Source organism: Phacochoerus africanus, chromosome 7, assembly GCF_016906955.1.
Source record: "Phacochoerus africanus isolate WHEZ1 chromosome 7, ROS_Pafr_v1, whole genome shotgun sequence".
Lineage (NCBI taxonomy): Eukaryota > Metazoa > Chordata > Mammalia > Artiodactyla > Suidae > Phacochoerus > Phacochoerus africanus.
The window spans coordinates 72,642,233-72,656,885 of record NC_062550.1 but is presented as its reverse complement, the minus strand read 5'-3'; the positions used below and the strand labels follow the sequence as shown (position 1 = coordinate 72,656,885).

Sequence of the window (14,653 nt, the reverse complement as noted above, 5' to 3'; positions counted from 1 at the left end):
AGAGATGTTGATGCTGGAGCTGACTTGTGGAATTAGGGGCACTGATCAGACACCTGTCTGTCACCATCAGTATAGTATATGGAAATGAGTAGAAGGTGTCAACCAATCAGTTCACCGTGCACCTGGCCTTATGCGCTGAGAAAGCTGTAAACAGACATTTATGCTCTAATTAAGGAACTAGACTTACACAAATGAAACAGAGGATAGCACCACACAGAGCACTGTCACATCACAGCAGATACAGTAAAGCCAGCACAATGAGATCCCTGCAGAAGGTGCGATCCTCTTACGACAGGGATCAAAGACAATAACTGTTGAGTTACCAAAAAAAAAAGAAAAATAATAGAGAACATCCCTAAAAATCAATAGGGTCAAGAGCCATGCCTTTGGCCTGAAAGCTTTCTATGTCAGTGCCCAAAGGATGAGTAATTAAAATGGAATGGTGGTTTTCATGTGAGGAGGTGAAAATGTCCTTTCAGGTGTCATCAGGAATTGGGAGATGGCACTGAATGAGGGCTGCCACTCCTCACTCAGAAACAGCACATCCCATGCACAGGAGAGCAGGACAGTGTTGTTTGTCATGAGAACAGACACCCAGTAAAGCCAAAATGAGAGCATCAACTGAGCAGGGGTGGGGATAGGGATATGGGGGTCCTGTGAGGCAGGGCACTGCAGACCTCTGGACAGGCAAGAGACTGGAGATGCTTCCTGGGGTAAAAAAAAAGGACCAGACTGGAGCAAGAAGCACAGCGATGAAGGATTTCAGTAATTCACGAACATGGAGGCGGGGGTGTTGTCCTACTGAAAAGAGACCCTCTGATTAATTCCTAGTTGGCCCTGATGACAGACTGTCTTCCTTTTTTTTTATTATTTTTTGGTTTTTAGGGCTGCTCCTGTGGCATACAGAGGTTCCCAGGCTCAGGGTCGAATTGGAGCTACAGCTGCTGGCTTGCAACACAGCCACAGCAACATGGGATTTGAGCTGCGTCTGTGACCCATACCACAGCTCACAGCAAGGCTGGATCCCTTAACCCACTAAGTGAGGCCAGGGATCGAACCTGCAACCTCATGGTTCCTAGTCGGATTCGTTTCCACTGCACCACGACAGGAACTCCTCCTCTGCCCTTTTTTAAAAAAAATTCTTAGCATATAGTTGGTTTACGACGTTGTAAATTTCTGCTGTACAGCAAAGTTACACATACATACACTCCCTTTCTTATCTTCCATCACAGTCTATCTCAAGAGACTGTGTATAGTTCCCTGTGCTGTACAGTAGGACCTCATTATCCATTCTAAATGTAATAGTTTGCAGAGATCCCACTGTGGCTCAAAAGAATCAGTGGCTTCTTGGGAGCACTGGGACACAAGTTCAATCCCTGGCCCAGCACAGTGGGTTAAGGATCCAGCATTGCCGCATCTATGTCTTAGGTTGCAGCTGACACTTGGATCTGACCCCTGGTCCAGGGAACTCCAAATGCTGCAAGATGACCAAAAAAGAAAAAAAAATGTAATAATTTGAATCTACTAATCCCAAACTCCTAGTCCATCCCACTCCCTCCCCCGGCCCCCTTGGCAACCACAAGTTTCTGTTTTGTAGATAGGTTCCTTTGTGCCATATATTAGATTCTACATTCAAGTGATATCATATGGTATTTGTCTTTTTCTTTATGACTTACTTCACTTAGTATGATAGTCTCTAGTTGCATCCTTGTTGCCACAAATGGAATTATTTCCTTCTTTTTATGGTTGAGTAGTATTCCATTGAGTATATGTACCACATCTTCTTAATACATTCATCTGTTGATGGACATTTAAATTGGTTTCCATGTCTTGGCTATTTTATATAGTGCTGCAGTGAATGTACAGGGGCATGTATCTTTTCAAATCATGGTTTCCTCTGGATATATACCCAGCAGTGGATTGTTGGATCACATAGTAGTTCTATATTGAGTTTTCTGAGGAACATCCATGCAGTTCTCCATAATGGTTGTACCAATTTACATTCCCACCAACAGTGTAGGAGGGTTCCTTATTCTCCACACCCTCTCCAGCATTTGTTATTTGTAGACTTACTAATGATGGCCATTCTGACCAGTATGAGGTGGTGTCGCATTGTGGTTTTGATTTGCATTCCTCTAATAATTAGTGATGTCAAGTATTTTTTCATGTGCTTGATGGCCATCCATATGTCTTCTTCACAGAAATGTCTATTTAGGCCTTTTGGCATTTTTTGATTGGGTTGTTTCTTTTTTTTGTTGTTGAGTTGTGTGAGTCATTTATATATTTTGGATATTAAACCTTTGTTAGTTACATCATTTACAACTATTTTCTCCCATTCTGTAGGTTGTCTTTTTGGTTTTTTAGTGGTTTCCTTTGCTGTGCAAAAGCTTGTCAGTTTGATTAGGTCCTGTTTGTCTTTGTTTTTATTTCTCCTGCCTTGGAGACTAGGCTAAGAAAACGTATGTACAGTTTATGTCAGAGAATGTTTTGCCTATGTACTCTACTACGTGTTTTATAGTATCTTGTCCTATGTTTGAGTCTTTAAGCCATTTTGAGTTTATTTTCATGCATGGTGTGAGGGTGTGTTCTAAGTTCATTTGATTTACATGAAGCTGTACAGTTTTCCCAGCACCACTTGGTGAAATGACAGATATTTTTCCCATTTTATATTCTTGCCTCCGTTGTCAAAGATCAATGGACCATAGGTGTCTGGATTTATTTCTGGGCTCTTTATTATATTCCATTTGTCCGTCTTTCTGTTTTTGTACCATTACCATGCTGTCTTGATTACTGGAGCTTTGTAACATTGTCTGAAGTCTCGGAGAGTTATGCCTCCTGCTTTGTTTTGTTTTGTTTTCTCTGAGGATTTCTTTGGCAATTCTGAGTCTTTTATGGTTTCATATAAATTTTTGGATTATTTGTTCTCATCCTGTGAAAAAAGTCATGGGTGGAGTTCCCGTCATGGCGCAGTGGTTAACGAATCCGACTAGGAACCATGAGGTTGCGGGTTCGGTCCCTGCCCTTGCTTAGTGGGTTAATGATCTGGCGTTGCCGTGAGCTGTGGTGTAGGTCGCAGACGCAGCTCGGATCCCGCGTTGCTGTGGCTCTGGCGTAGGCCGGTGGCTACAACTCCGATTGGACCCCTAGCCTGGGAACCTCCATATGCCGCGGGAGCGGCCCAAGAAATAGCAACAACAACAACAACAAAAAGACAAAAGACAAAAGACAAAAAAAAAAAAACGTCATGGGTAATTTGATAGGGATGACATTAAAGCTGTGGATTGCTATGGGTAGTATGGACATTTTAACAATATTAGTTATTCCAATCTGGGAGCATGGGATAGCTTTCCATTTCTTTAAATCCTCCTTAATTTCCTTGATGAATGTTTAATGGTTCTCAGTGTACAAGTCTTTCACATCCTTGGTCAGGTTTATTCTAGGTATTTAATTTTTGGGGTACAATTTTAAAAGGTATTTTTTATATTCCTTTTCTAATATTTCATTGTTAGTATACAGAAATGCAACTGATTTCTGAATACTAATCTTGTATTCTTCTATTCTGCTGAACTTGTCGATTAGTTTGATTAGATTTTGTTTGAAGTTCTTAGAGTTTTCTATATATAGTATCATGTCTTCTGCATAAAGTGACAATTTTACATTTTCCCTTCCAATTTGGATACTTTTTATTGCTTTTGTTTGATTGTTGTGGCTAGGACTTCCAATACAATGTTGAATAAAACTGTTAAGAGTGGGCATCCCTTGTCTTGTTCCAGATTTTAGCAGGAAGGCTTTCAGCTTTTCTCTGTGGAATACTGTATTGGCTGTGGGTTTGTCATGAATGGTTTTTATGATGTTGAGGTATGTTTCCTCTGTATCAAATTTGGTAAGAGTTTTTATCGTGTACAGAGGTTGGATTTTGTCAGATGCTTTTTCTGCCTCTATTGAGATGATTGTGTGGTTTTTGACTTTTCTCTTGTTAGTGTGGTGTATGAAGTTGATTGATTGATTTGCATATATTGAACCATCCTGGTGAACTTGGGGTGAATCCCACTTGGTCTTGGTATATGAACTTTTTATGTGTTGGATTCAGTTGGCTAGAATTTGTTGAGAAGTTTTGCATCGATATTCATCGAAAATTTGGCCTAGAATTTTCTTTTTTGGTAGTATCTTTGTCTGGTTTTGCTATTGGGGTGATGGTGGCTTCACAGAATGTCTTTGGGAGTGTTCCATTGTCAATATTTTGGAAAAGTTTAAGAAGGATGGGTATAAGTTGTTCTCTGTGTGTTTGGTAGAATTTGCCTGTGTAGCCATCTGGTCCTGTACTTTAGTTTGTAGGCCGTGTTTTTATCCTATATTCATTTTCATGTCTAGTGATCAGTCTGTTCAAATGATCTCTTTTTTTCCTGATTTAGTCTTGGTAAGCTGCATGTCTCTAGAAAGTTGTTCATTTCTTCTAGGTTGTCAAATTTGGTGGCATAGAATTGTTTGTAGTATTCTTTTACGGTTTTTTGTATTTCTTCAGTATCAGTTGAGATTTCTCCTTTTTCATTTCCTTCATTGTTTATTTGGGTTCTCTCTCTCTCTTCTTGGTGAGTCTGGCCAGAAGTTTGTCAATTTTGTTTACCCTTTCAAATACCAGCTGTTGGTTTTAATGATTTTTTTTTCCTTTTTTAAAAAAAAAAAATCTCTATTTTATTGATTTCCTCTCTGATCTTTATGATCTCCTTCCTTCTGCTGACTTTAGCTTTTGTTGGTTCTTTTTCTAATTTTTTTAGGTGGTAGGTCATGTTGTTGACTGGAGATTTTTCTTGTTTTTTGAGGAAAGCCTGTATCACTATGAACTTCCCTCGAAGAAACGCTTTTGTGGCATCCCATAGAGCTTCTGTGGTTGTCCTTTCATTGTCGTTTGTCTCAAGGAATAGTTTAACTTCCTTTTTGATTTCCTCATTGACCCACTGACTTTTCAGTAGCATGCTGTTTAGTTTCCAAGTAGTCCATTTTTTCTCATTTCCTTTCCTGTGGTTGATTTCTGGTTTCATGCCATTGTTCAGAGAAGATGCTTGGAATAATTTCTATACTCTTAAATTTGCTGAGGTTAGTTTTGTGCCCTAGTATGTGGTCAATCCTAGAAAATATTCCATGTGCATTTGAAAAGAACACATATTCTGGTGGGTTTTTTTTTTTTTTAGTATAATCTCCTAAAAATACCAATTAAGTCTAACTGTCCTACTATGTCATTTAGGATCTCTGTTGCCTTCTGATTTTCTGTCTAGAAGGTCTGTTTCTTGATGTGAGTGGGGTGTTAATGACTCCTACTATTATTGTATTTCCATAAATTTCTCCTTTTATACCTGTTAGTGTTTGTTTTATGTATTTGGGTGCTCCTATATTAGAAGCATATATATCGATGAGTGTAATGTCCCCTCTTAACTTGATCCTTTTATGATTAGTGTCCTTCTCTATGTTTCTTTATGGCCTTTGTTTTTTTTAATTACTCGGTGAATTTTATTATATTTATAGTTGTACAACAATCATTATCACAACCAAATTTTATAGGATTTCCGTCCCAAACCCTCAGTGCATCCCCTCACCCCCAACCTGTCTCATAAGTTTTTCCGAGTCTGTGAGTCAGTATCTGTTTTGCAAAGAAGTTCACTGTGTCCTTTTTAAGATTCCACATGTAAGTGATAGCATATGATGTTGGTGTCTCACTTTCTGGCTAACTTCACTTAGCATGATAATTTCTATGTCCATCAGTGTTGCTACAAATGCCATTATTTCTTTCCTTTTAATGGCTGAGTAATATTCCATTGTGTATATGTACCACATCTTCTTTATCCACTCCTCTGTCAAAGGAAATTTAAGTTGTTTCCATGTCTTGGCTATTGTATATAGTGCTGCAGTGAACATTGGAGTACATGTATCTTTTCAAGTCATGGTTTTCTCTGGATAGATGCCCAGGAGTGGGATTGCTGGATCAAATGGTAATCTATTTTTAGTTTCCCAAGGAGTCTCCATACTCTTTTCCACAGTGGTTGCACCAATTTACATTCCCACCAACAGTGTAATGGGGTTCCCTTTTCTCCACCCCCAATGTTTTTTGTGTGTAGACATTCCGATGATGGCCATTCTGGCTGGTGTAAGGTAGTATCTCATAGTGGTTTTATTTGCATTTCTCTAATAATTAGTGATGTTGAGCATCTTTTCATGTGTTTTTTGGCCATCCGTATGTCTTCTTTGGAGAATTGTCTGTTTAGATCTTCTTCCCATTTTTGATGGGGTTGTTTTTTTTTTTTTTTTTGGTACTGAGCCGCAGGAGGTGTTTATAAATTTTGGAGATTAATCCCTTGTCAGTCACTTCATTTGCAAAGATTTTCTCCCATTCTGTGGGTTGTCTTTTCGTTTTGTTTAGGGTTTCCTTCGCTGTGCAGAAACTTTTAAGTTTAATTAAGTCACATTTGTTTATTTTTGTTCTTATTGTCATTACTCTAGGAAGTGGATCTGAGAAGATATTGCTGTGGTTTATGTCAGAGAGTGTTTGGCCTATGTTTTCCTCTAAGAGTTTTATAATATCTGGTCTTATGTTTAGGTCTTTAATCCATTTTGAGTTGATTTTTGTGTATGGTGTTAGGAAGTGTTCTAATTTCATTCTTTCACATGTGGCTGTCCAATTTTCCCAGCACCACTTACTGAAGGGGCTGTCTTTTCTCTATTGTATATTCTTGCCTCCTGCTGTCATAGATTAGTTGACTGTAGGTGTATGGGTTTAATTCTGGGTTTTCTATCCTGTTCCGCTGATCCATATTTCTTTCTGCCAATACCATATGGTTTGGATGACTGTAGCTTTGTAGTATAGTCTGACATCAAGGAGCCTGATTCCTCCAGCTCCATTTTTCCTTCTTAGTATGGCTTTGCTGAAGTACCTCCATACTCTTTTCCATAGTGATTGTACCAGTTGACATTCCCAGCAACAGCGTAGGATGGTCCCCTTTTCTCCATACCCTCTCCAGCATTTATTATTTGTGGACTTATTAATGATGGTCATTTTGACTGGTGTGAGGTGGTACCTCACAGTTTTGATTTGCACTTCTCTAATAATTGGTGAAGTTGCACATTTTTTCATGTGCTTGTTGGCCATCTATATATCTTCTTTGGAGAAATGTCTGTTAAGGTCTTCTGAATTTTTGGACCATTTTTTAATTGGATTGTTGGGTTTTTTTAATCCAGTTTTTAATCTAGTCTGCCACTCTGTGTCTTTTGATTGGACCATTCAGTCCATTGACATGTAAGGTAATTATTGATAAATATGTATATTGGCAGCATGTGGAGGTTCCCAGGCTAGGGGTTGAATCAGAGCTACAGCTGCCAGCCTACATCACAGCCACAGCAGTGCCAGACCCTTAATCCATTGAGCAACGCCAGGGATCAAACCTATAACCTCATGGTTCCTAGATGGATTCATTTCCACTGTGCCACAAGGGGAATTCGTGTTCCTTTCTTTTTTGATTGATGATTTCCTTTTATTTTATGCCTGTGTCCACTTTCCGCTCGCTCTCTCTCTCTCTTTTTTTTTTTTTTTTTGTCTTTTTGCTATTTCTTGGGCCCCTCCCACGGCATATGGAGATTCCCAGGCTAGGGGTCCAATCGGAGCTGTAGCCACCAGCCTACACCAGAGCCACAGCAACGCGGGATCCGAGCCGCTTCTGCAACCTACACCACAGCTCACGGCAACGCCGGATCGTTAACCCACTGAGCAAGGGCAGGGAGCGAACCCGCAACCTTATGGTTCCTAGTCGGATTCGTTAACCACTGTGCCACGATGGGAACTCCTCTCTCTCTCTCTCTTTTTTTTTTTTTTTGGTGAATCTGTTGTTTGTTTTTGATTTGTAGTTGCCCTGTTTTTCACATATGTTAATCCTTTCCTGTATATGCTTGCTTTAGACTGATAGTCATATAGGCTCAAACACTTTCTTAAAAAAGAAGTCTAGATTTTCTTACTCTTCTTCCCCACATTTTATGATTTTGATGCTCTTTTATACATCTTCATGTCTATCCTTTTGCTGTTTCTTGTGTTTATCATGCTTTCACAAATAGGGCTTTTTTCTTTCTAATCTGTATACTTGCTTTATTTAAGTGATTGCTTTCCAGTTGTGATCTCTCCCATCCTATATCTTCTTACTTCTTTCCTAGTAGAGACCTTGCAGTATTTCTTTTAGAATGGGTTTAGTATTGCTGTATTTGCTTAGTTTTTGTTTGTCTGAGAAATTCTTTATTTCTCCTTCTATTTTAAATGATCTTGCTGGGTAGAGTATTCTAGATTGCATATTTTTCCCTCTTAGAACTTTGAGTATATCTTGCCACTCTCTTCTGGCCTGTAGTGTTTTTCTAGATAAATCAGCTAATAGACTTATAAGGAATTCACTTATAATTAACTCTTTGTTTTGCTCTTGCTGCCTTTAAAATCCTCTCCTTATCTCTAACCTTTTCTATTTTTATTATATGTCTTGGTGGAGGTCTGTTTGGGTTCAACTTGTTTGGGGCCCTCTGTGCTTCCTGTATCCTGATATCTGTTTCCTTTAGATTTGGACATTTTCAGCCATAATTTTTTTTCAGCCAAATATACTTTTTTTTTTGTCTTTTTCTAGGGCTGCTTCCATGGCATATGGAGATTCCCAGGCTAGGGGTCTAATTGAAGCTGTAGCCGCTGGCCTACCTCAGAGCCACAGCAACGCAGGATCCAAGCCACATCTGAGACCTACACCACAGCTCACAGCAATGCCAGATCCTTAACTCACTGACTGAGGCCAGGGGTTGAACCCACAACCTCATGTTTACTTGGTCAAGTTCGTTAACCACTGAGCCATGGTGGGAACTCCCAAATATATTTTCAATCCCCTTTTCTTTTTCTTCTCCTTCTGGAATCCCTATTATGCATAGGTTGGCATGCTTTATATTACCCCATAGATCTCTTATACTTCTTCCATATTTTTTCATTTGGTTTTCTGTCTGCTATCCTGATTGGATGATTTTCATTTTTCTATCTTCCAAGTCACTTATTCATTCCTCTGCATTGTTCATTCTGCTCTTCAGTGCCTTTAACTCAGCTTTTGTCTCTGCAAATGAATTTTCTAATGTTTCTTGGCTCCTCCTTATGGTTTTTAGTTCCTTTTAAAAGTAATCTATATTACTGCTGATATCTGTTCTTAATTCCTTCAGTGTTTTCATTACCTCCTTTTGAACTCAGTGTCTGTTAGGCTGCAGAGGTCTGTTTCATTGTTTGCTCCTTCAGGGGAATTCTCCTGTTCTTTTCACTAGGAATGTTTCATGAGCTTCTTCATTTTGCTTATATTTTTCTTCCTGTGTGAGTTTAGGGAAAACAATTATCTACTGTAGTCTTGGAGCACTATTTCTATTTGAGAGTACTCCTGGGTAGTTTGTGAAGGCTTACTTTTTTTTTTCCCCCTTTGGCATGAGAACTGCTTTTGGTTTGGATTCGTTCCTCAGTGTGTACAGGCTGTTATCCCCTTGATAGGCGGTGTGCTGTTATACAGCCTGTGCATGTGCTTTCAGTGAAATGTGGCCAATGGGTGGTGCCTGAAGGCAGCACCTGGTTGCTGTGCCCTTGACAGAGGCAAGAACTCATGGGGATATAGGGCTGAAGACTGCTCCTGGCTGCAGGGCCCTGAGAAGTGGCAGTGACCCTCAGGAAGGTGGGGACAGAGCCCATAGCTCTTGCCAGGCGCAAGGCAGGGTGTGTGCCTTCCCAGCAGAGTGAGGGCAACAGGTAGTTTTCAGTTGCAGGGCCCTCCTTCATGGGAACCCCTGAGGTGACCAAGGCCTCAGGTAGTGCTTGGTCACAGGACCCTTAGTGGCGGTGGGCCATCTGGAGTTCAAGATGGCTGCAGTAGCTTGCCCCCATCACCCATAGCCCATGCAAGAGACACCCCACAACTGGAGAGCCTGAGTGTGCACAGAGAAAGATGTTCCTATGGTGGTCCCACCCCTCCTCCTCTCACCCTCCCCAGCAGTGGCTTCCTACTTCTCCTGCCTCCTCCAGCACTCTCTGTGCTGAGGGGGCACTCCACTTCTCCGTGCATGGCGCTCTGCTCCCTAGCCTGTGGTGCACCTCTCCCCAGCCCCCAGGCTATCTCCACACAGCCAGTCCTAGTGTTCTCCCCAGAACTGACCTCTGAACCCTGAGTCTCAGTGCCCAGCCCCCACCCGAGGGTCTCAGGCTGTGGTGTCCAGGTGATGTCCCGTGGTCTGTGCAGCTCTCTCTCTGCTTTTCCCTCCTCACTTCAGCTGCTGCACTTCTCTCTGAGGCTTTAGGGCTCCCCATCCAACCAGGCTGATCTCCCTATCAGTTAGGTGGCCTCCCAGGATGCAGGTTCCTTTGCTCTTTCACAGCCCCCTCTCAGGAGGGCTGGTTCCTTTTTTCTCTTCTAGCTCTCTTTTTTTCCTTTTGTTCTACCCAGTTATGTGGAGGGTCTCTTGCCCTTCTTGGAGGTCTGAGGTCTTCTGCTAGCCTTCAGCAGATGTTCTCTGTGAGTCGTTCTACATGTAGATGCTTTTTTTCAATTTTGTGGGAGAAGGCGAGCGCCTTGTCCTCTGCTGCCGCCGTCTTGATCCTGCCTCCCCCCTCCACCAACTTCCCTTTTTTGGTCTATCACTAAACTAAACCTGGGAAGTGCTGCAGACCTACTAGCGTATTGCTTGACAATATCTATCTTGGTATCAGAGAGAAGGGGAGAAGTCAGAGCCAGAAAATCATAACAACATTCAAAAAGTGCTGATTAATGGTTCTGCGTCAGGCTGGTAGGAGGGCTTTATTAGGCTCTGTGGCATCTGTCTGTCCTTGCCTCTGTCCTATTCACAAATTCTATCAATAAGACAATAACACAGAAGGCAGATGTCTGGCAGTTATGGTAATACATGAAGCAAGAAAATTAACATCTCAGGAAGCATTCATCTAAAACAATGGGCTGGAATAACCAAAATGAAATATCTATTAAGGATGCATGGAAAGTTCTGCAACATCCTTGATGCTCAAGCATAAGATTGTCAAGCTGTGATTTAACAGTGTGTCATGAGGCAAGTCAAGGGGGTGTCATTGGCTGAAACCTTGGTTCGACCTGTCAGGGCAAAGTAGCTGTCCTGGATATCAGCAGTCAGAGGCAACAGCCAGAGACATGCAAGATTTGGTCCACACAGCTCATGCCATCTGTCTACACTGCTCAGACCTCATCTGAAACTTGTCCCAGGCACTCTGTTTTGAGAGCAGTTGACCAAGTGGAGCATATTCAGAGGAAGCTGAGGTTTCTGCCAATGAGGAATGTTTCCCTTCGGGTCTCAGGAGTGATGGGCCCCTTTGAAAATCCCCAGGGTTGTCAGGTGGGAGATGTTCCAGGTAGCTCCAGGAACAGCTTTTAGGACCCTTGGGTAAAAGTCACAGGGAGACAGATTTTAGCTCTGGAGGAGGAAGAACATTCTAACAGTGAGGGCTGTCCGAAGGGAACACCTCATCAAGGGAAATACTCACCTGAAGGTTGGGAGAGCATCTGTCACGAATGGATGGAAGCTCAGCCCAGACCACGGTGAGGAATCGCCGGCGTTCTCTGGTTTCATGAGCCCAGCTGCCAGGCTTCACAGACAGGCTGGGGTGTGAGGGGGGGCCCTGTGTTCACCTCCATCTCTTCTCCTCAGTACTGGGAGGGGAAGAAACTGAAGCCCAAACCCAACTACAACAGTGTGGACCTCTCGGAAGTGGAGTGGGAAGACCAGGCCGGAACTGTGAGTGGAAGCAGGCGCTGGGGCCAGGGCTGGCTGGGCTGGATAGGGTGCCCGGGCTGCAGACGCTGAGCTCATTGAGCCCACAGCCTTTCTGGGCCCATAGCAGAAGCAAGGAGCAGTTCTCCCAATAACTAGAAAGAGAAAACAGCATCTTCCTCTGAGGCAGAGAGTTTGAGCTCCAGCGATTTATAGGCTGGCCTTGGTGTCAGGAGTCGTCCTGGAGGAAATTATGTCTCAGGGGTAGGCCACTGTGCTCCCTCACATGTCAGGCGCTTTCTCTTGGTGAATTCCAGAATCCTAGCGATGGGCGGGGGGCAAGCCTAGACCTCCTTCCAGGAAGAGAGTTCCCAGAGGTCACCTCCAGGCCCAGGCTCGGTGCCTCCCCCGCCCTCCAGTGTGAGCCCAGGAGCTAACAACATCGCCTTTCCTCCTGAAGCTGAGAACAGCCATGATCAACAGGGAGACAGGGTCTCTCTCCATGGATGTGAAGGTCCCGCTGGACAGAGGGGTAAGGCGCTTGAGGGAAAGAACTGGGGTCCAGTCCCAGGAAGCAGCGTCGTAGTTAACTGAGGTTTGGGGTGGGGACAGGGACATGGCTGAATTAGAGCTTGAGACTTGAGAGCTGGCTGGAGCCTGGCGGGCCTGATTAGAGGGCCCAGCCCAGCAGGGGTCAGCCCTGAGGGGCTCCGGCCCAGGAGGTACCGCCCACCCAATGCCTGGTTATTAGGGGCCGCTGGGCAGGGCAGCAGGTGGGTCCCAGTCCTTTACAGTGCTTTGCCCTTCCTCATGCTGCCTTATTTGGTCCTTTCGTTGTTTATGATAGAAAGGGGGAAACTGACAGTTTTGCAGACTGTTAGCAGCTCTTGTAAAACATGTTATATGGGAAGACGTTGAAAATAATTGCTACCCCGAGCAGGTTTTCACCCATGGTAACCACAGATAATCAAGAAAGGGAACCCCCACCCCCACCAATGCCATTTCCATCCCCACAGACCCGCACATCACATACAAAAGGCCGCTTCATCTTCTTATTTAAGCGGCTCTGCTGCATTTGCACTGACTCTGCCTTGTCCCTTGACATATTTACAAATGTCACCTCCTCCCTTACAGCCACCCCCACCGCCCCCTCCTGTCCCCCGTCTGCCTCCGCAGGGAGAACACAGGCATATGTCTACAACAATTAGACCCAAGTTCTTCCACAGACACACGCAGACCTCCATGGAGGCCAACAAGAAAACCCTGGAAGGAAAAGCATTTCTGCTTTCCTTTGATCACATGGGCTGGTTTTCACTGGGACCCAGTCATTTCCAGGCTTCTGCCTGCTCTTTCTCAGGCTCTAGACCAAGAGGGGGCTTCGTTCAGGCAGGCCGGGCAACATTACTGACCTCCAACCGTCCCAGTAGCAACTTCTCTTAATCCAGAAAAGCAGGTTTCTTCCAAGTGCCTGCACCTTTATCCCGACTGGCCTCCTGCTCCATGTACCAAGGACCTCCCACTGCCCAGTGCTGCCAGAGCACGTCAGAGGAGACCTGTGGCCAGGCCACAGGGAAAGTACCACACATGGCGTCAGGCAACTTCGAGGCAGATTTGAGCACAGCTGCATGACATCAAACTCAGATGAGCTCATCAAGGGCTGCAGTTTGTCTTGCATCCTGTCCCCTGAGCACCAGGTCCACTTCTCAAAGCCACCAAGGGACGGTCCTAACCAGTTCCAGGCAGTCTGAGCGTCTACTGAAGCTTCCGTCCAAACCTTCGAAATGTGTTCTTTGCTGCTAATTAACCGTCCAGGTTAGATTTGCAGTTCGTCAGAGGCTTCCTGGCACATGGTGCTCTGATATGAAGAAGTAGGTGATGCTGACCATGGTCGTGACCGTGATGGGCACTACCCAGAACACAGTTTTCAGCCCTTGCCTCTACCACGATCTGGCACGATAATGATGGAAGCTAACGTTTACGAGAAGCTGGACTAAATACATCCTTAACATCCGCCTGCTTCACACAACCCTACAACGTGAGTTCTGTCTGACCCCCCCTTTTACAGATGAGGAGATTCAAAGACTTGCTCAAGATCACCTCGACATTTCATCGCCAGTTGGCGTGTTCGAGTCTGATTCTGTCCACCACTCCTGACCATCTCTGTGTGAGGCCTTCCTATAGGATGGGTCCTCGTTTCCTTGCTCATCTCCAACTTTCCCGTCTCTAGGGAAGGCTCTCTGTCCCATATTTAAAATTTACTGTCCTCTCCTCTCCCTCCACCCAGTTATGTAACGACTCAGCCCTCCTTAATTGTTCATCCCTCTACTCTCACACCCAGAAGTGACTGCCTGCCCAGTGTGAGGGGATGTTTTGCTGGTATGAAGGCTGCCAAGTGGAAGCCAGCATCTCACTGCTGTTGTGATGCCACCCTCCCCGATGTTGCCACAGCTTGTCACAGCCAGCTGCTCTGTCTCCCCATGTGGCCTCTCTCTACCAGAATCACAGTGGCCCATTGTCCCCCACTGTCCACCCTAACCCTCTGTCAGCTCAGCGTGCATCTACCTTGCACACCTGATCCTTGGTAGAAACACTCTTCAGGTCGAGGCACAGGGAAGCTTTTCCTAGGGCATTGTGGGAATATCTGTTATCATTCAGGCCATCCTCCTGGCAGGTGACAACCTGCCTTGTTTTTTCCAGGGAATTTTACATGTGTCTTTATTCCCCACAGATTAACCCAGACCTTTCTCTCTCCCCTAACTCCAGACAGGCAACTATGGTTGCGCTACCAAGGACAGTGGTAGCCACCAGCCTGATTTAGAACAGGACTCACAGACTCTAAAACCTGTGGGGCCAGATAGGCCAAGTTCAGAAATGTGAGTGATGCAGG

General features: G+C 44.0%; 1 protein-coding gene across 1 annotated transcript in view; it reads left to right on the top strand.

Annotated features, from left to right (window-relative positions):
- Positions 1-14,653, top strand: part of CACNA2D4 (calcium voltage-gated channel auxiliary subunit alpha2delta 4) — a 99,908-nt gene that overhangs the window by 28,058 nt on the left and 57,197 nt on the right. The window contains exons 17-18 of the mRNA XM_047785773.1: positions 11,704-11,790; positions 12,227-12,298. Of these exons, the coding sequence (XP_047641729.1) occupies positions 11,704-11,790; positions 12,227-12,298 (159 nt within the window). The remainder of the gene's footprint in view (positions 1-11,703; positions 11,791-12,226; positions 12,299-14,653) is intronic.